This window comes from Nycticebus coucang, chromosome 15 (assembly GCF_027406575.1).
Source record: "Nycticebus coucang isolate mNycCou1 chromosome 15, mNycCou1.pri, whole genome shotgun sequence".
Classification (NCBI taxonomy): Eukaryota; Metazoa; Chordata; class Mammalia; order Primates; family Lorisidae; genus Nycticebus; species Nycticebus coucang.
Window position 1 is genome coordinate 33069958 of NC_069794.1, and position 22587 is coordinate 33092544.

The following is a 22587-nucleotide window of genomic DNA, read 5'->3' on the forward strand; positions in this document are numbered from 1 at the left end:
AGCCATTCAGAGCCAGAACTAAAATCAGGACGTTTTTGCATTTATTTTTTACTTTAAAGAATGAATCATTTTTATCAACATAAAATTTGAAAATAAAATTGTTAAATTCCTTATTTCCTTTGACGAATCTTCGATCATGTTGTCTTTGGTATCATTGCTATTTTTTTTCTCTTCTTAGGGTTGTTTTTCAGTTTAAGAGTTCAAAGAAGTCAAATAATGGTACAGATGTTAATGCTGGTCAGATACCGCAATTATTATACAGGTATTTAGCATATCTATACTTAATTAATATGGTGTATTCTCTTGCTATAAAGATGTAAATCATTGCAAAATATACAGGATAATAGGGAAAAATTACTTGAAGCAGTCAACAAATTATAATATATTGGTAGAAATGTAACTACATTTAACAAAAACATTGAATTTGGTTGATGTTTTGTATATTTTTAAACATTTTCTATATCAGGCTTAATTTTGAACTTTGCCTAATACTCAGATTACCTTTAGTGTGTCAAAAACAATATTTTAATAAAAATGTTTAATCTGTTTCTGTACCAATTTCAGAATGGCATAGACTAATAAAATTTGTCTTAGAAAAATGAAATTAGCTCAAGAAGGTGTCTATAGATATAAGGTTGACATACTGTAGTCTTATATTTCTTGTATAAGAATGAATGAATTAGAAAACCCTTTGCTGTTGATAAATTTCCACTTTTAATTGAAATATAATTTGTTCAAATGATATTTATTATCTTTTTAACATTTAAGAATTTTAAATGCTTCACATATGGGGAGGTATATGGTCATGTGTGTGTCTTTATTTCTAGACTACTGCAGGCAGTAGCTTTAGAATAAAAATTCTAATAGATATAAACCTTAACTAAATAAACTAGATAACTAAATAAATTCTTTTTTTTTTTTTATTGTTGGGGATTCATTGAGGGTACAATAAGCCAGGTTACACTGATTGCAATTGAACTAAATAAATTCTTACTTTAAGTAATAAAAAAGGAAATACCTACCTGTAGAATAGTAATTCTCTGTCTCTCCTATCTTCCTTTCTGGTAAAGGTTTAATAAACCTAGATGTTATAAACGTCATTTTTCCCAAGGGATTTTTGTTTGTTTTTTATATAGTATGCAGTCTACTGTTGTTTATAACACATAGCTTTTATGAACATAACAAGTTGTATTGGACACTGGTTGAATGACTTTTTAATAGTAGCATCATTTAATAATAGCTTTGTTATTAGAGATTATTATATAATTACTCTTATATACATTCTCCAGGAAGAGGAGAAAACCTCTACTGCTCAGTCTTACAAAAATGGGATTTAAAGGCAGTGCTCTCACATTGTAAAACTTTGTTTAGCATTGGGAAAATATTTTTAAAAGCCCCACACTGGCATTTTACTTGGTAAAAAAAATTTAAAAGTATAATTTATTTTGCTATTATAGAAATGCATATTTTAAAAAGAAAAATGTGATTGGATTTTCAACATAACATTCTGTATGTCTCCTACCTTAAGACTTCCAACCAGCGATGGCGGTGCTTCCAAAGGCAAGCAGCAAACCAGTGAGCCTGTACACATTTTAAAGAGATCTTTTGCAAGAACTGTCTCAGTGGTAAGCCATTTTTATAAATTTCAGCTTTGATATTCAGGGCACAGTTTCATTTTGAAGTTTAGAGTTTAGTTGTTCTCTTTATCTCAGCATGACTTCATAAACTCAGATTTGGTTTTGTGTTAGCATTTATGTTCTAGGCCAAAGATCGTGCATACTTTGAATAACAGAACAATGGAGAAATGTTGCTTATGATTTTAGCATGCCCAGATGAATTGACCTTGCTGTTTCTGAAATAAGTGGTGGTTTTTCTAACAGGTCTTAATATGAATGCATATGTTGAAGGGATTGGAAGTGAAGGAAAAGTTAAGGATAGTGTTGGCCTCCAAAATGTTTTAATACTTGAGGAACTAAGTAGAAGAGTAGCAAATCTAAGTAGGAACTTGATTGACCCATTTGCCATCCCCATTCTGCTTTTGTGGTTACCAGTGCAGAATGGAAAGTTATCATGATGTAGGTGAAAGATCTTAGTATGTCCACTCAAGAAGTCTGGGTTAAGTTCTGGCTCTTCATTCATTATTTGAGAATTCTTACCCAAGTTATCCAAATAAATTGTATCATAGCATTGTTATGAATTTCTGATGAGATAAGATGTATAAAATCATTTTAGAAGTGCAAAGCACTCCATGAGTGTGACTTGTTAATGTAGCCAGTAGTTTCTAATATTGGTAAAATGCATGGGAAGGATATTTTTTTGTACATGTTAAATTTATTTTTTAAAACCACAAAATTAATACATGTTCATGGTAGGAATGGGGTAGAGTAGGATAAAACTGTACTGAAAGTATATTAAAGAAAATGGGCCCCAGGAGCAGAAGGCATTTTTATTCCGGGAGATTTTAGTAAGTATGTTAAAAGCATTGAAGTCAGTACTATTATTTGATTATTTATTTAAAACATAGATTTCTTACATTTCTTGTGTTTAACTCCATGAAGATTAATGATTACAAATACATATCAGACTTTTTGGGTAAATACCATAAAATATATTAAGTCCTTACCTTCCAGAGCTCTTTCTGTTACTGTGTGATACATGTATTCTGAAAAACTTTGTGTTCAATAAAATTGTGCACCAAAAATAACAGGGTTGTAAGAAAAACAGTATTAGGAAGACTACTTCAAGTTTACTCAAGGTTTTTAGCAAGCTCTGACAAAAAACCAATGGCAATCTGGGTAAAAATATTGGCGTAGTGGAAGTTCCACTAGAATTTCTACCTGGCTAGAAGACATCCTAGTTCTTGGATCCTCTATATCTTACATCCTTTTTGATTCTTCAATAAAAGTAGATGTCTAATTCGAAGAGTAAAGTTCACTCAATTCTTCTTTTTCCCTCTGTACCTTGTTTTATAACATAATCAGAAATAATCTTATCAGTGTTGTCATCGGCATTGACTCCACTAGACAGTCAATGCTATAGCTTATAGTCTAGTGGGGGAAAGGACTATAATGTAAATAGCTATAATAACATCTGAAATTTTATTCTAGAAGGGTAAATAACTTACTATAAGGGCAACAGGGAAAAAAGCTCAGTTTTGAAAATTAAAAAAAAACAGGCCTTATGCAATGGGCTCGATTACAAGAAAAAGGAATATCAACATGATCATAATCCTTTCATACCATGAGGTAGTATGACATTTTGAATTTGATTTTATCAGACTTGAAAGTCTACATACTGTACTAGTCCATTCTTATGACATTCCAGAGGGGCAAAACTAGGCATAGAAAACATCGGTGTTGTGAGGGGTTGGAGATAGTGGGGCAAGTTGATTACAGAGGAACATGAGGGGACTTTCTGGGGTGGTGAAGATGTTTTATGTGTTGATTGTGCTACTGGTTACCTGGCTGTATGTGTTTATGAAAATTTATAGAACTCTACACATAAAAAGAATGGATTTTACTACAGGTAAATTATACTTCAGCGAACATGATTTTATATATATTATCTAAGGCACCTCTGTCCAATAGAAATAAAATGCAACACATATTAAAGATTTTTCCCCATTCCTCTGTTAACACTATACTGTTTACATTGTTTGTGTACATCCTTTCAAAACAATTTTATATGCAAATAAATGTATTAGTATGTATTACATATACAATATTCCATATAACATTCTTTTTTTTAAATAATGCTTGTAGTTTTACCATTTTAAAAATTTTTGTTGTATACAGCGTGGACATCCTTCACTGTCAATACTTTTGGCTCTTTCTTAATATTTTTTGTTTGTATAGTATCTCCATAGAATGATTTTAATCTATTCAACTCTATTCTTATCAAAGAAGTAGTTTGTTTCTCATTTTTTACTGTTACATTTTGCTTCATGCGAATTTATACACAGGTTGTCTTTGATTACTTGTGTATTTACATACATGATTCAGGTGGAAAGGAGCCAGTTTGCAGAAGCTGTGACTTTAAGTAAGAGACTATAACAACAGAGGCTGTTTAGCATCCTTTTAGTGTTATGACGAATTTGTTATCTTTTTTTTTAAAGCTGTCACTCTGGGGTAGAGTGCCTTGGTGTCATAGCTCACAGTAACCTCCAACTCTTGGGTGCAAGTGATCCTTCTGCCCAAGTTTTTCTATTTTTAGTAAAGACGGGGATCTCGCTTTTGCTCATGCTGGTCTCGACTCATGAGCTCACCCACCTGGTCTTCCCAGAGTGCTAGGATTACAGGCGTGAGCCACCATGCCTGCCTTATGAATTTGTTTTCTTTTGATCCACATAAGGATCTTTGGTAACCCCTTTGTGTTTATGTCTAAGACCTAGGTGGTTTTGTGGTCATTAGGTTACTGTAATCTTTATCGAAGAAACTTATTCAGTCATTTCTTTTAAAAGGTTTTACCACAAACTCTCATTTCTGGTATTAACTAAGACCAGAGGTGGGAATCACATGTCCTGCTTTGTGATTAATGTAGTATCTGTCATCATGAAGCATGATGAAATCTTCAAAAAAGTCTACCACATTTAACTCATATTTCAGAATTTTAAAAAATCCAAATAAGAATCTTTTAGTATTTTCTAGTCAATTTTACAATAATTGGCTATAGTTTGTATTATATTATAAATTTTAATATGTAGACATAAAATAAGTTATTTAATACTGTCACTGTTATCTAATACAAAAATGCTTATTTTTTTTACTACAGTAACTATACAGAGCTTAATTTTCCTTTAATGCAAATGTGTATTTATAAGTATTTTTCATTTTTTTCCCTTTATTGATATACTAGATAGACTAGTACTGGGGAAACTTAGAAGTATATATTTTTAAATAGATAAATATTGAAGAATGTTGTTTTTAGAAATGCTTAACCACTTTACCTTTTTTGTAACGTACTTCAAAGATACTTTTAATGGTAATTTAATAAGTGAACTATAAGAGTGTCTGTTATTTGGGCTCCCAAAACACAATAAAACAGTTCAGGATAAAGTTTTGAATTACATGTCATTTTCTTTCCATTTGATTCAAATTATGGTATCACTTGAACTAATTGTTGCCTGTTTTTTCATATTCTGGATTAGGAATGTTTTGAGTCGTTGTTGAGTATTCTTCACTGGAGCTGGACGACCTTAGTCTTAGGAGTTGAAGAACTCAGAGGATTAAAAGGTTTCCAGTTCACAGCTACCCTTCTAGATTTAGAGAGACTGCGCTTTGTTGGTACCTGTTGTCTGAGGTTATTGCGTGTCTATACCTGTGAAATTTACCCAGTGTCAGGTATGATGCATTTTTTGAAATGACTAGAGAGAAAACATTTGAGACATTGAAAAGCTCTCCATAGAGATAGACAAGAGTTTAAGATCCCCAGTTACCTTTATTTAAGCTGTTTCTAAAATGAAGGAGAAAGCTTCCTGTGATGCTATGTATTTGTTTATAGAGAATAAACTAGATTATATATCTTTCTGATAACAAAAAGTCATAGTAGGTTAAAATTAAATACTCTAATAAGTGTTATTTTAAAGAATTCTGTCAAATAGAAATGTTTTGAATAATTGATTAGAACTTAAATGCTAAAACCAAGAGTTTTTTCCATTTAGATTTTAAAAAAGAAATCATTTTAGACTGTATTTAGAATAATCTCTAAGTTGTTTCATTATTATTCTAGGTTATGAATACTTGTGATTTTTAGCTATATAGGAAATGATTGGATCATATTGATTTCAAGTTTTACTCACTTAGCAATCTGTTTTTTTTTTTCTTCAAAGCTACAGGCAAAGCAGTTGTAGAAGAAACTAGCAAATTAGCAGAATGTATTGGAAAAACTAGAACTTTGTTAAGAAAAATTTTATCAGAAGGAGTTGATCACTGCATGGTAAAGTTGGATAATGATCCTCAAGGATATCTCAGTCAACCCTTGAGTCTCCTGGAAGCTGTCCTACAGGAGTGTCATAATACTTTCACTGCCTGTTTTCATTCTTTCTACCCAACTCCTGCCTTACAGTGGGCGTGCCTTTGTGATCTGCTGAATTGTTTGGATCAGGTAATTTAAATTCGTAAAATGTTAGTTGAAAATCTGACATATTGCTTAATATTCTTTAAGAAAATGATTGTAGTTGCCTGTATCTTATTAGCTTTTATAAAAGATAAATTCGGAAGTCATTTGGTATATGTGACTTACATGATCAAGGTTTAAAAAGGTATTTTGTTCTCTGTTTGCTTTATCCTTTTTTAATTATAAAACTGGCAGACAGGTTTTGCAGCTACTGGTTCACTCTTTGAATCTCTGACTAAGTGAATGTACGAGCAAGAGGGCAAGAGCAGTAGTGAGAATGTGAGAGCAAGGACAACACCCCTGCCAGCTCTCACTTCATCCAGAACAGCGAGGAGAGAGAGCTGACTGAATGTGCGTGTCAGCACACATTCCTGAGGAAACCATAACCTTCCTAAATGTGTGGGCACCAAATCTGTAGTACTTGTGATTGGTTGGCTGGGCACAGTGGCTCATGCCTGTAAGCCTAGCACTTTGGGAGCCTGAGGGAGGAGGATCGCTTCAGGCCAGGAGTTCGAGACCAACCAGCCTGGGCAAAATAATGAGACCCCCATCTCTACAAAAAATATCTAGAAAACTAGCCAGGCATGGTGGCGCATGACTGTGGTTGCAGCTGCTTCAGAGGCTAAGGGAAGAGGATCACTTACTTGAGTTTAAGGTTTCAGTGAACCATGGTGATGCCACTGCACTCCAGCCTGGTGACAGAGTGTGCCCTTGTCTCAAACCAAAAACCAAAACAACGTCTGGGACCAAACATTGATAGAACTACAGAGAGAATCGACAAATTAACTTTACTAGTTGGAGGCTTCAATGCTTTTCTTTCAGTAATGAATAGAACACATTTTAACACTATTTGCCTTGATCTAATTGATCTTACAAAAACAGAATATGAACCTGCAGAATACAAGTACACATGAAATGCTGACCAAGATAAATTATATACTAGGGCATAAACTAGGTCTTAGTAAATTTCAGATGATTAAAATCTTAAAGAGTATGTTTTCAGACTAAAATAAAATTAGAAATCAATAGCAAAATCTGCAGAGAAAAATACCAAATATTGAGAAAATAGACAGTACTTCTAAGTAACTGCTGGATCAAAGAAATCATAAAAGAAATTTAAAAATATTTTGCATAGAAAGATAAAAAAATCTTACAACAGTATTTGTGGGATGTATCTAAAAGCATTGTTTAGAAACTTTTATACCCTTAAATGATTATGCTAGGAGAGAAGTCAATGATCTAAGCTTCTCCCTTAAGAAGTCAGAAGGAAAAGCAAACCAAAACCAAAGAAAGGAGGAAACAATAAGAACAAAAATCAGTGAAGTAGAAAATAGAGAAAATTAATGAAGATAAAAATCGATTCTTTGAAAAACAAACAAAATTGATAAATTTTGAGCAAGTCTGATTGAGAGAGAATAAAGAAAAAAAATCCACAAAATCCCTTTATCAGAAATGAAATAGTGAATATCACTTATTTATTGATTCAACTTACAATAATAATAGAATAATTTGGACAACCTTATTCCGATGAATTTTACAGTTTTAAAAGAAGTTGACAGATTCCCTGAAAAATGTAATTTAACAAAAACTGATCTAAGCAATAGAAAAATCTGAATTGCTTTATGTCGTTATAAAAAACTGTATTCATTATCAAAATTTTTCCCACAAAATTCTAGGCTCAGGTATTATCATTTATAAATTCTTTTAAACATTTAAGAAAGAAATAATTTTAATTTTTTACAATTATTGGTGGGGGGGGGGCATATAGGAGGCAGAACTTCCTAACTAATTTTGTGAGATTAGCCTTATTCTCATACCAGTACCTAACAAAGGTATTATAAGAAAAAATTATAGATAATTATCCAGTTCTGGAAAATCTTATCAAATAAATTCCAACGGCTCGGCGCCTGTGGTTCAAGTGGCTAGGGCGCCAGCCACATACACCTAAGCTGGCGGGTTCGATTCCAGCCTGGGCCCACCAAACAACAGTGATAGCTGCAACAAAAAATAGTCGGGGCGTTGTGGCAGGCGCCTGTAGTCCCAGCTGCTTGGGAGGCAGAGGCAGGAGAATCACTTGAGTCTAGGAGTTGAAGGTTGCTTTGAACTATGATACCACGGCACTCTACCCAGGTTGACTGCTTGAGACTCTGTCTCAAAAAAAAAAAAAAATCAAATCCATTAACATAAATAATAAATGTATCTTGACCAAGTGGGATTTTATCTTGGTAATACTATGTTTAACATTTGAAAGTCAAGTGTAACTCATCATATTTACTGAATAAGGAGGGCAAATCATATGTTCCTCTTAATAGCTACAGATAAAAGGTTTGACAAAATTAGCAGTTAATCAATGATGAAAACTTTCATCAAAGTCTAGAATATGAGGAAACTTTCTCAATTTGATAATGGTATGTATCTACAGAAAACCCATAGCTAACATCCAACTTAATAGTGAAATACTAAATGCTCCCCTAATTTTGTAAACAAGGCGTCTATTCTCACCACTTCTATTCAACATTGTGCTAGAAGTCCAAACTACCCTATCTATATCCCCCAAATTCACTGTCAACGCGGGCATCCCGGACAACTTTGAATCCATGTAGCAGGGCAGCGTATTTTACTCCTTAATTTCCAGGATCAAGATTATTCTTTGAATTAGTACACAAATTAACTGCTCTCTCATTCTCAGCCTTCCTAAGTCTGATATGGTTGTTTTCTTCCTTTGCTAGACTAGGTTTAGGAAAAGTTTATGTAACATATGATGCTTTGTTTTTATGCTTGACTTTGTAACACAAATATTTGATGAACTAAGTAATATATACACTATTTTTGTGAGTTAGGATATCTTAACTATTTTATATTTTATTATAAAATGTTATAAGTATGCTACTAATTTTTTTGGATAAACTATGGACTATGATGACATAATTTTGTGACCTTAAATGTGACTTGTAGTAGCACAGAATTATAATTTGTACTGTTTATTATGTGAGAAAAATAGTTTCAGCATTTATTAAACATGACTGTTGTATTCTAACTGGGGCCTTTTGGGCATCTTACTTTGAAACAGTGATGGGAAAGATACGTAAATATGTCAGCTCTCACTTGAGCACAGGGGGCTGATTTTTCTTAATTTTTCCTGTTTTTATTTTCATTGAATAGTAATTTAAACATTATGTTTTAAAGTACTGATGTAGTAGTATTCTATAACAAGACATTTAAATAACTGAGTCCCAGAAAATTTGGGTTTATTTAAAAAACTTGTTTACCTGGCCAGCACCTGTGTCTCAGCGGGTAGGGCACTGGCTCCATATACCAAGGGTGGCAGGTTTGAACCCGCCCCGGCCAAACTGCAACAAAAAAATAGCCAGGTGTTCTGCCAGGTGCCTATTGTCCCACTTATTCAGGAGGCGGAGGCAAGAGAATCGATTAAGCCCAGGAGTTGGAGGTTGCTGTGAGCTGTGACACCATAGCACTCTATCGAGGGCTATAAAGTGAGACTCTATCTCTAAAAAAACAAACAAAAAAAAACTTGTTTACCTATTATGTATCTAGAAACTTGTATTATATTGATCCAATGTTTGTAAGGGGTGGTGGTACATGTTTTTGTCTTTTAAAGGATATCCAGGAAGCAAACTTCAAGACATCAAGTAGCCGACTCCTTGCAGCTGTCATGTCGGCTCTGTGCCACACTTCTGTGAAGCTGACTTCCATCTTCCCTATTGCATATGACGGAGAAGTGCTACTGCGATCAATTGTGAAACAAGTTAGCACAGAGAATGACTCAGCACTAGTTCATCGTTTTCCTCTTTTGGTGGCACATATGGAAAAACTCAGCCAGGTAGGTCTTTCCCTGAAATCTCTTTTGTAATGAGGCAATACACCTGGAATTGAAGGTATATTTAGTTTGGCACTTGTTTGGGGAAAAACTCCCCAAGCCACATTTTTCTCTCTGTTCTCATACTATAACAATCATCAGCACAGATTTCTGTGACCAAATGTATGTGGGTTTTACCCATATACACCAAGCAACAGACATCAGCTGGGGTGTCCTCTGATTCAATTCTCATATAAGTCCAGGCCTCTGGAAATTCTGGCTGACTGGCTTCAAGTTGAGGCTCCCACAACCTCCTCTTTGGGTTTGATCAGTTAGCAGTTCACAGAACTCAGGGAAACACTTAGGTTTATTAGTTTATGATAAAGGGCATTGCAAAGATGCCAATGAAGAGATGCATAGAGTAAGACCTAAGGGGGAAGAGGTATGGAGCTTCCACGCCCTTCCTGGCTGCCCACCCTCCAGGAACTTCCTCATGTTTAGCTACCAGGAAGTTCTCCAAAACTGGTCCTCATAGCCACTTGGTAATGTGATTAGCCTTCAGGATATGAGATGGAACCTCTCTGGAATAAGGACTTATTACCCACTCTCAAAACATGGGGAACGATTAGAGTTCTGCCTCAGGATAGATGAAAGTCAGAGAGATTCTGTTTCCTGAGGTGTAATACACCCAGAATTATAACAAAAGACTGTAACAAGGGCTATGGGAGTTAGCCAGGAACTATAGAGGAAAACCTACACATGCAAGGTCTGACAATTATGTTCACCAACTTGCCACCGTGTGCTTGCACTAGCAGCACTGTACAAACAGCTCGTTAAAGTTTCACAGCCTTCCCATATATCACTGTCTCATAGCTGATTGTGTTGACGCATATGGTATCTTGCTGAGTGGTGTTCATTATAGTTACTGTGTGTTTTTGTGTGCCATTGCAACAATGCCAGGACTTGAATTAGAGCAGTGCTCTAATATTAAATTAAATATTTAATTTATGAATATTAAATTTCATGAATTTAAATTTCACATGAATATTAAATTTCATGTGAAACTTGGCAAGAGTGGAAGTGAAATGAGGGACATGCTAGTCTAACTTTACAGGGATAATGCCAAGAAGAAAATGGGAGCATATAAATGGATTAAACATTTTTCTGAAGGGGGAGAGAACATCAATGATGAAAAGAAGTCAGGGTGGCCAGTAATGAGCAGAACTAAGGAAAAATTGCAAAAATTCATCAAGTTTTGTGTCAGAATCATCAGCTAACTATGAGGAGCATAGCAGACTAAGTAAGCATCAGTAGAGGAAGACTTAGGAAAACTTAACTGAAAATCTTGGCATGAGAAAGGTTTGTGCAAAAATGGTCCCAAAGGAGCTCACCAATGAACAAAAGCAAAGGAGAGTTGCAGTTTGGCAAGACCCTTTGGAGAGGCAGAACACTGGTTTTGATGGTGTTATCATAGGCGATGAAACATGAGTGTACCAAGTATGACCCTAAAACAAAGCTTCATGGTGCGCAATGAAAATCAGCTAATTCTCGACAACCAAAAAAGTTCTTTCAGTCCATATCAAGAGTCAACACTGTGTTGCTAACTTTTTTAGATATCAGAGAGATTGTTTGTTATGAATTTGTAACAACTGGAAAGTTAACCAAGTTTACTATTTGGAATTTGCTGAAAAGGCTGCGTGAAAAGTTAGGCGAAAATGACCTGAAGTTTTCTTCAACAATTCGTGGCTCTTACACCGTGGAACACCCCACCTCACGTGGCCCTGTCTGTGAGGGAGATTTTAGCTAGTAAGCAAATAACTACATTGGAATACCTTCCCTACTCACCTGCTCTGGCCCCCAGTGAATTTTTCTTTACCTGAAGATAAAGGAATATTAAAAGGAAGACATTTTGATGAGATTCAGAACATTAAGGGTAATATGAGTATAGGTCTGATGGCCATTCCAGAAAAAGAGTTCCAAAATTGCTTTGAAGCTAGGCGAGCTAGATGCTGGCAATGGTACATTACCTCCCAAGTGGAGTACTTCAGAGTTGACCATGGTGATTGGTATTCAGCAGTGAGATATGTAACACTTTTTCCTAGGACGAGTTCTTGAACTTAATTGTATATGCATATATATCATAACAACACAGTGCTTACTCTCCTATATTGGTAAATATATTTAAGAAATGGCAAAGAACTAAATTTTTTTTTAATTCTTATAGTTACTTATAAAATGAACAGTGGTTTTTCTCTCATTTTCTTTTGAATTTTTGAATGTTATGCAGTGGATATGTATGTTTTTTGATGAACTATTTGAAAGTAAGTTAGATTCATACAATATTTTATATGCTAATATATTTTAGATATATGAGATAGAATGATGAGGAAATAAAGGATTTTTAAAACATCTTCTGAATAACATTTTGGTATGTTAAAATGAGCACTGGAAAACAATAATCATGGGAAATATTATTTAATAACTATTTCTGGTTTTTAGATATCACTATGGAGAAAATTTAAGTACATACATAAAACTCATTAGCCAAGGTAATGAGTATTAAATAGGATGGTTACCCTAATTATATAGTACAATTTTCTGTTGTCTAAAGCAACAGAAAAATTATAAAAATTTCAATAATTCACACCTGTAATCCTAGCACTCTGGAAGGTTAAGGCGAGTGGATTGCTTAAGCTCATGAGTTTGAGACCAACCTGAATAAGAGCGAGATCTTGTTTCTACTAAAAATTAAAAAAAAAAAAAAAGAACTGAGGCAAGAGGATCCCTTGAGCCCAAGAGTTCTAGGTTGCTGTGAACTGCAATGCCACAGCACTCTACCCAGGGCAACAAAGTGAAACTGTCTCAAAAAAAATTGTTTTTCAATAATATATAGAAGAAAAAAAATAATAGTAGCAAAATGGGAAGAAAATTTGCAGAGTTAATATAATATTTTCACAAGATTGAGTAGAAATAATAAAGCTAGAGTAACTCAGCATGGTAAAAATTTCAGCCTTAATATTAAGTAAATGCAAATAAAAGTAGTATTGAACTCTCAGTTTATTTGTACAAGTCAGAAAAAAGAATTTTTCTTATAAATTTCCATGTTGGTGAGACTGTGAGGAAACATACTAACCTTATAGCATTACATAATTAGTCTAAATAATAATTTTCTTTTATCTTAAAAGATTGAAATACTTTAGTGAGTATTTACTATGATACCTACTATTTACTGGGATTTTAATTAGATACTGGTTGAAGCAGGTATAAATAAGAAAACTAAATATAGCTCTCGAATTAGGGTCTATAGGCTAGCAGATACCTTTAGAAAATAAATTGTCAATTCACTATTATGTGATATAAGTATTTTCACAGAAAACTTTCTAAGGGAATAGTTAGGAAACTAAAGATGTATGTGTATTTCATTAGAATAAAAAATTAGAGGTCCGGGCACAGTGACTCACGCCTGTAATCCTAGCACTCTGGGAGGTTGATGCGGGTGGATTGCTTGAGCTCAGGAGTTCTAGACCACCCTGAGCCAGAGCAAGACTCCATCTCTAAAAATAGCCAGGCGTTGTGGCAGATGCCTGTAGTCCCAGATACTTGGGAGGCCTAGGCAAGAGAATCGCTTGAGCCCAGGAGTTTGAGGTTGCTGTGAGTAGTTATGATGCCATGGCAATCAACCCTAGGATGACAGAGTGAAACTGTCTGAAAAAAAATAAAATAAAATTAGAAACATTAATAAAATATTAGCCTTAAATTGTTCATCCTTAAGTGGAACTGCTGAATTTGGGTATATCACACTTGATCAAATATGATTCAGCTGTTACAAATAAGTATCTTTACATTTAGTATCAAGGAAATGTTTTACAATTTTAAAATCAGAACTACACACACACAAACTGTGTAAGTCACATATGCAGAAGTCTATTGATTGAAGAATACTGAGAAATGAAAATAATGCAGGGGTGATAAAGATATAAATAATTTAGTGTTTTTCTTTTGGAATTCCCTTTAGTGTTATTTTTTTTAAATATATTTAAAAATTTGTAAATTTCAACAATATTGTAAATTAAGTACTAATATTTAGCGAGTTTTAATAATTGATAGTTGTGTATTTGTGTGTCTGTATTAATAATAGTTCATGAAGATTGTATGTCCTAGTTAGTATACATACTCCCATCCTCTTTTTAATTCATATTATGGCATTCTATTATTTCAGTTATAATAGATTTTATCAATGCTTTATATATGTGTATTTATTTAGATCAGTCACAATATTTCAGTATTTTTAAAAATGCTACCGAATATTTAACTATACTTTCATGCATATTCACAATGGTTTTCCCAGTATAAATCATAAGGGGTGGAAAAATTTCTTAAGTAAAGGAAAATATGTTAAGGATTTGTTACAAATTGCCAAAATGCCATTTAGAAAGCTAATGTTATCTTGCATTCTCCACCACTAGTGAATAGAGTACCTTTTTAAAAAATGTTAGTGGCCAATAATGTGCTAATTTTTTTTTTTTTTTTTTGCCTTGTGTGGGAAACTTCTTGTATTAATCTTTACAATTCTAATTAGAAATATTAAGTAGACATAAATAAATACACTCTATCATTCCTGCCTTCCAAATAAAGTCCCACAGATTCTTAATGATGGAGTACAGTTAGGGCTTGAGTTTTATTAAAAACTAACTTTCTGAGATGTTTCAGAAAGTAAAGTTTCTGGATGGTGAAAAGTATAAGAGATAAAAACTGGAATTTTAACAAAATCAAGAATTGATTGTTTTAAATCCAGCAAAACTAATTATATAATTAACCAAAATATTATAGTAGTCTTATTTAAATTATAGAAATAATTTACAAATGAAAGATTGCATCCAAGTGGTTTTTTTTTGTTTGTTTCAGCCTAAAATTATACATTAGGAAAAAAATTGAAAGTGATTTTTATATTAACACTCTTGGTAATTTTAACTGAAAATTACTTAATTTCCAAATGGATTGAAAGTATACTCATTTGATTTGTCTTGAGAAGAGAGTGATTTAACTTTTTTCCCTCCTCTGTATGTGTTTTAATTCCAGATTAATATAAGATTACAAGAGAGTGATTTAACTTAAGGACCCTATCCACCCTGGATTTTAGGATTTTATGAAATCTGTTGAATCTGTTATAGATGTTGTAGCTTATAAAGCAGTGTGGAATATAAATATTGTGAGAAAACTTGCTTTCTCAGGGGACAATAAGGTGGTTTTAACAAATTCGCTGATTTCACAGATGATCTGAGGCATTACGAGGAAACTGGAACTAGATCTCAGGTTCATTGGTCACAATGGCCTCCTGGTAAAACTGAATGCATTTTGTTCTCTGTCTATAGTTAGCTGAAATAATTCATGCTGTATGTCAGCTAAAACAGTCATCTTTTCCCAATTTTTCCTTGTTCTGTAATGGGATTCTATGATTCATTTTCTTTAAATTTTTCTGTTTTAGAGGTTGGAATCTCCAGTTAAAAAATCAGGCAGATACAGTAGAAATTGTAAAACTGCATAGGAATTACATGCATGTACAGAAAGAATTTTGTTAAAAAACTGATTTGCACAGACTGTTTAGAGTTCCTTGAGATTAGAATTTTTTCCTATAGAAAAAGCTTTTTAAAGGGGGCGAGTAGTTTTCTGTCTGACATATAGGATTGTGACTTAAAAGAAAAATTAATCAAAGTTAATAAAAACACAGACATCTGGCAGCGCCCATGGCTCACTTGGTAGGGCGCCAGCCACATGCACCAAGGGTAGTGGGTTCGAACCCGGCCCCAGCCAGCTAAAAATAAAAAAAACAAAACACAGACATCTTATAAATGATAAATGTGTGGTACTTTAAGACACAGAAATTAATAGTTCAGAAAATAAATTCTAGGTGGAAAGTAGGTGTAGTGACTCCAGATACAACTGGATAGATTTGTACAAATAGATTCTAATTCAAGTCTAAAGTTCAAGGGTGTCAGACAGAAAGAGAAGATTTTGCAACTGGGGACTCTTGTGTAGGAAAATAAAGCAGTAACTTAGAACTTTCTCTTTTCATGTATCATAGAGTGAGGAGAATATCTCAGGGATGACAAGCTTCCGTGAAGTTTTGGAGAAAATGCTGGTTATTGTAGTGCTACCAGTGAGGAACAGCCTGAGGAGAGAAAATGAGCTCTTCTCCTCCCACCTGGTCTCCAACACCTGTGGATTACTCGCCAGTATTGTCAGTGAACTGACAGCATCAGCCTTGGGATCTGAGGTAATAAGTTGTATTTTGAGATTGGATAATAAGTACATGATTAATTTCCCACATAGATTTTATTAATATATATTTTGACTTGGTAGAAACAAATTTCAGTCTCATTGTATTTTTTCCTTTAAAAATAAAATTCCTTTAAAGTGAACTTTTTTCCTTTTTACATTCCTTATACCTCTTATTGGCTGTTATTTGCTTCCTTTTCTCACCAGTTTACCAGAATTTCACAGTGATATCAGGTATACATTTTTCTCGTAGACTAGCTTCTCATCCCTCATCTGCCCCATTGTACAACTACCCCCCCACCTCTGCCACCATGCGCCAGTGAAAGCAAGTATAGTTCTCATTGCTGAGTGATGAGCAATGCTGGTGAGGTCGGGCTACTAATAATGATTTCGTGGTGTGGGAAAGATAAAGAGGTGCACATTGTGGCTCTGCTTTGGCTTTGGCCTGTGAGGCCATTGAGGCCCTTATCAGAAAATTATTAATTTTTAAAAAATCTGCTCATTCAGACTATAATGTTTCCCTTTTGTACTAAACCCTGGAGGATGCAGAAAAGTCAGTAATGCATAGATCACCTTCTGAAGTTTGCTAAAGAGTTATCCTCTGTGACCTTAACCTTTATAACAAAAAGGAATGCCCAAAATTGCAGGGTGTCTTATTAATATACAACCTTGGGAGTTCTCAAAGATCCTGTCTTTAGGTATCTGTATTTCTTTCTCAGAGGTTCATAATTCTTGCTGGAATCATAGACTTCAGTTTTTTCCTATGTATATTCTCCCAGATTTCTGCAGCCAACTTTGAGTAGAAGTAGGCACTATAACTAAAAAGAGCAGTTTCCACCCAGAATAAGTACTCTGGTCCTCTCCAATGAGAGTTTTTAGTTAGTGTAGTTGTACATGTATGTAAACTGAAACTTTGAATGTTAAGTTATAAAAACATCTTTAGTGCAGTTCAAACTTAGGATATAGACTGTTTTCTTCAAATAAAATCTTATTTGGAAATTCACAGGTAAGAACAGATGGTCTCATTGAAGAGCGGAACCTTGAATTCATCTCTTTCCTGCATACCTATCTCTGCAGAAGTCCTAGTGCTCTGTGTAGCATAGTTTGAAAACCATTGGGTTTTAGAATGTTGATAAAATGATAATTCTTTTCAAAGCGAGCGATCATTATGTTGTGATTGTGAAAACTTAACACATTTGTAGTCTGACATAAATTACGTGAAATATATGGTTTGATATGACTAAAAGAAGAAAATATTTTCAAGTGATTGATTTGTGAGTTTGGAAAGATAACATTTACTATGTATTAATCTCTTAATAGAATGTACTTTTAGGTAAGCCACCTAGTAAATATAGGTTATTTTATGTGACTTCTTTATAATCTTTGGATAGTTTTCTTAAAGGTGTACAACTACTGATGTGATTGTTTCTGTTGTTCACAGGTTGACGGACTTAATTCCCTCCACTCTGTCAAAGCTAGTGCTAACCGATTCACGAAAACCAGTCAGGGAAGAAGTTGGAACACTGGGAATGGATCCCCTGATGCAATCTGTTTTTCAGTCGACAAACCTGGAATAGTTGTGGTTGGTTTCTCTGTCTATGGAGGAGGTGGAATTCATGAATATGAATTAGAGGTGTTGGTTGATGATGTAAGTATCACTCTTAAAGGGTTCATCCTGCTGTGTGGGTTGTGTATCAGGACTTACCATTGTGATATGATGAGTCCACACCTTTAAAGGTTTAGCAGGTCAGTCATAGGTGGGACATTAAAGAAGTTGAAGAGAATGATTTTACCTGATTGAGCCATTTTTAACATATTTTTTGTACTTTCAGAAAGGAAAATATTTTAGGTGGAATTAAAGGCAAGAAAGTATTTAGCTGAGCCTCTGATTTTGGTCTTGAGTAGTTTTTTGTTCCAAGCAGCATGAACAGTGTTCAGATGGACATTTTTACCTCTATCAGTGGTCAAGCAATCTTGTCAAAGAAGACTAATGGGTGATTTTTAGTAAAGATAGTATTTATTGATTGACGACTTAGCTGTATCTTTCTATATACTCTAAATTATTTAAAGTACCTGATTTTCACAAAAATGTTTCACTGAAATGAGAAGAAAGGTAGTATCTAAATAATTTCCTATTAAATAGCTTGATTCTAGCTCTAGCTTGATTCCTTTGAGCAATTAAGTTGAATTAATTCTCTACTTCTTAAGGTTCTGTAATTAGATATAGCTCTCTTATTATGAAGAAGTGGACATGGTTCAAGACATCAGATGAACAAAACCCATTTATGTTGTACTTCTCAGGAAATCAAATAAATTAATACAATACTATTTTTTAATATTTGGGAAAATATTTTATAGGAAAGAAATTGCTGAAAAATAATAATTATAAATCAGAATTGTAAAAAATTGTAATAAAATTAAGAATTTGCTGAATTTTGTTTGGTTTTGTTAGAGTGAACATGCAGGCGATTCAACTCATTCCCACAGATGGACCTCTCTAGAGTTAGTCAAGGGAACATATACAACAGATGACTCACCCAGTGATATAGCTGAAATAAGACTTGACAAAGTGGTTCCTTTAAAGGTAATTTCAACCATAAGTCTCTGTTGTAAATAAGAGGTATTGTTGTACAATTAAAAGTAATAAAAAGTATTCAATGAGTTTTCTTTGTTAGATTTAGCTATTTCTAAGTTATCCCTTATGCAGTGCTTTGAGTATTTATGGAGTACCTGCTCTGAACCTGATATTATATTAATACTGTAGATATTGTATTCTATTCTGTTTTTGTATAATGTCTCTTTAAAGTCTGGAACAATATGAAGTATTATTAGGTTTTGGTGTCAAACAGACTTAGCTTCAGATACCTGGTCTTCTACTTGTTAACTTTAAGACACTGGCATATCATCATTTAGCTACTTTGAGACTTACCTGTAGTTTGAGAAAATAATACCTACATTGTAGAGTTGCTGACATTAAATTAAATAATGGAAACAAAAATCTGCCTCAGTGTCTAGCACAACAGAGACACTGCATAAACATTTGCCCCTGTCTTTTCTTCTGTGCCAAAACTCATTTAAAAAACAAGTGGTCTTGGGGCGGTGCCTGTGGCTCAGTCGGTAAGGCACCGGCCCCATATACCGAGGGTGGTGGGTTCAAACACGGCCCCGGCTGAACTGCAACCAAAAAATAGCTGAGCGTTGTGGCGGGCGCCTGTAGTCCCAGCTACTCGGGAGGCTGAGGCAAGAGAATCGCTTAAGCCCAGGAGTTGGAGGTTGCTGTGAGCTGTGTGATGCCACGGCACTCTACCAAGGGCCATAAAGTGAGACTCTGTCTCTACAAAAAAAAAAATAATAATAAATAAATAAATAAATAAATAAAAACAAGTGGTCTTAATGGTTGATATTAACTGCTAAACTCATTACTTTGTATAATTTAATTTTATAAGTATAAATATTTGGCAAAATAGAGAAATTTTACCACATTGAAGAAATTAATAACATTAAAGTATTTCTAAATTCTATTGAAATAAATTTCATCATTAAAAAAATTAATAATAGGCTCGGTGCCCATAGCTCAGTGTTTAGGGTATAGGCCACATACACCAGGGCTGGCAGGTTCAAATCCTGCTGGCCTCCTAAACGACAATGACAACTACAACAAAAAAATAGCCGAGCGTTGTAGTGGGCACTTGTAGTCACAACTACTTGGGAGGCTGAGGCAAGAGAATCGCTTAAGCACAAGAGTTTGAGGTTGCTGTGATCTATCATACCATGGCACTCTACCGAGGGTGACTCTGTCTCAAAATAAATAAATAAATTAATTAATTAATTTCATCATAGAGCAGAATTTTGGATAAGGTAGGTTTATCAGAGACTTGATCAAAAACAGTTTAGATATTGAAAAACCAAAAAGCCTTCATTGTTAAATTTATATCATGGATCATAAAGCATTAGTATTTATGGTATCTATAGCTCACATTTCAAAGTACAGTTTATCATATTTTGGAAAGCTTTTTTCGTATATTTTTTTCCATGCCTATCTACCTGTATATTTCTGTCTCCTGCCTGTTTCTTAAAATGAAAATATAATGGACTCACCATTATTTTACTCCACATTTAAAATTATTTTAAATGTTAAATTGATCAGGGAAAAATATTAGCCTATGTATTTAATATCTTTTATTATGACTGATACTTTAGTGGTGTAATGAAGAGCAGACACCAGTCACAATGCCTATGTTAAAATCCTAATTCCATCATTTACTATCTGTGTGACTTTGAACAAGTCACTTAACCTCTCTGCACCTCATTTATAAAATAGAGATAATAATGATGCTTACTTCATGAAGTCATTTTAAGGATTAATTTAATTTAATTAAGTCTCATAAAGCGCCCAGGACAGTTTCTGTATAAACATGTATAGGAGGCATTCAGTAAATATTAATTATCATCATATTTGATTCATTAACCACTTATAGAAGTTCAATGTATTTTTCCCATTTCACTGCTGGAGTTCTTTTTGTGTATCCTCTGTGCATTATTAATAAGTATAAATGTGTCTTCTGTCTTTATCATGAAGGAAAATGTTAAATATGCTGTGCGTTTGAGGAACTATGGAAGCCGGACGGCCAATGGGGATGGAGGAATGACTACAGTTCAGTGCCCTGATGGTGTGACGTTTACATTCAGCACATGCAGCTTGAGTAGTAATGGCACAAACCAAACTAGAGGACAGATTCCACAGATACTCTACTATAGGTAGGTGTATGTGTAGAGATACTTTACGGGGAAGTACTTTACGGGGGTAGAATATACTTAATTTACTACCAAGGGAAAATTGGTAACTGGATAGTTATAATTACAGTGTATCTTCTCAGCACATAATTGTATAAATGTATAAAATGAAGTGTCATTTTAATATATAAATTTAACGTTTACAGTGGTAAATGTTTTATAATGTTTTCTGCCATTATTTCTTTAATAATTGAAATTTCTGTTTACTGGGTATATGTGCTGTTGCCATCACTTTATAATTTCTGATATGCAATTTCAAATTTAAATGGAATTTATTCATTTCTTTTTATAAAATACCTAAAAATAATGATCAGATTGACTCTACCCAGATAGTGATGGGTAAACTTCCTATCCAGTCTGCAGAATACACTATAATAGAACTGCCATGGATGAGCCCCTCCGTGCATTGACCACCTCCTAAGGTTTACCTAATTTTCATAGACCAAACATTCACCACATGTACTTTAACAGAACTATAGGCCTAGTTCCTTATGTGACCCCTTCTATACGTTGACCAGTTTGTTACAGTCCCTTGGGTCCACTTTCAGAGGATCTGCTGTTTTTTGATATCTGCAAATCTTGTACCAGTCCAGTCTAGCCCCTGAAGCCCTAGAATCTATAATGTTGTCTTTCTTATAATATTTTTAACAAAAAGCATTTTTCATGTAAACATTGGAAAACAAACAATGATAACTCTTGAGTTTTGGCACAGTAACTGAGATAATGCCGGAAAGGCTATGTTAACCACTGTGATAAAAATGTGTCAAATGGTTTATGAAGCGAGTGTATGATACCCCATGATCATATCAATGTATAGTTATGATTTAATAAAAAAATAAAAATAAAAAAATAAAAACTTTCAAATACACGTTTCTCACTGAGTCTGAATTTTTCTTCTAGGAACATAGCTGGGATCTTAGGTAGTGATGAGTACTGTTTACTACATTTGCCTTCAGCCTCCCTTAGCATTAACTGAAGCTCCATGTCTCTTGAAGAGGCTGCTGCTTCTCTCTTTCCTTCATAAACAATCTAGGGGCACTCCCAGGTAGTTAGGGTAAAATAATTTCCCCAGATTTTCTGCTTCCTTTTTCCAGTTGAAATGTAACACAAAAATTAGGCAGTAAATAGTGCTGTGTGTACTGGAATGTTGCTGCTGAGATACGAAAGCCATTTGTAGTCTTTCTACCTCAATGAAGAGAAACTTTTTCTGTTACATAAACGCTACAACAAATAGTATGTTAATTATTCTCAAATCATAGACTAAAAGCTATATCATTCACAAAGATTATGTATTTTAGAAAACTATACAAACTTTGTATCTTAATCAAAATATACTGTTTTAAATATTTTAACATTTTCTACTTAGCTCTAAATTTAAAAATTAAATTAGCCCTGGTATGATGGATTATACCTGTATTCCTAGTACTCTGAGAGGCTGAGGCAGGAGAAGCACTTGAGATCATGAGTTCTAGACAAGCCTGAGCAAAAGTCAGACCCCCATCTCTATATAAATTAGCCGGGCATGGTGCCCTTAGTCCAAGCTATTCAGATGCCTGAGACAGGAAGATCGCTTGAGCCCAGGACTT

The 22587-nt window shown here is 34.0% G+C and overlaps 1 protein-coding gene across 16 annotated transcripts in view; it reads left to right on the plus strand.

Annotated features, from left to right (window-relative positions):
- The window catches only part of MYCBP2 (MYC binding protein 2), a 309994-nt gene that overhangs the window by 137318 nt on the left and 150089 nt on the right, over nt 1-22587 (plus strand). For all 16 annotated transcript variants that reach the window (XM_053563137.1, XM_053563138.1, XM_053563143.1 and 13 more), the window contains 9 exons: nt 179-262; nt 1529-1625; nt 5147-5339; nt 5828-6102; nt 9734-9955; nt 16014-16205; nt 17649-17855; nt 18660-18791; nt 20787-20965. In XM_053563137.1, coding sequence (XP_053419112.1) covers nt 179-262; nt 1529-1625; nt 5147-5339; nt 5828-6102; nt 9734-9955; nt 16014-16205; nt 17649-17855; nt 18660-18791; nt 20787-20965 — 1581 coding nt within the window. The remainder of the gene's footprint in view (nt 1-178; nt 263-1528; nt 1626-5146; nt 5340-5827; nt 6103-9733; nt 9956-16013; nt 16206-17648; nt 17856-18659; nt 18792-20786; nt 20966-22587) is intronic.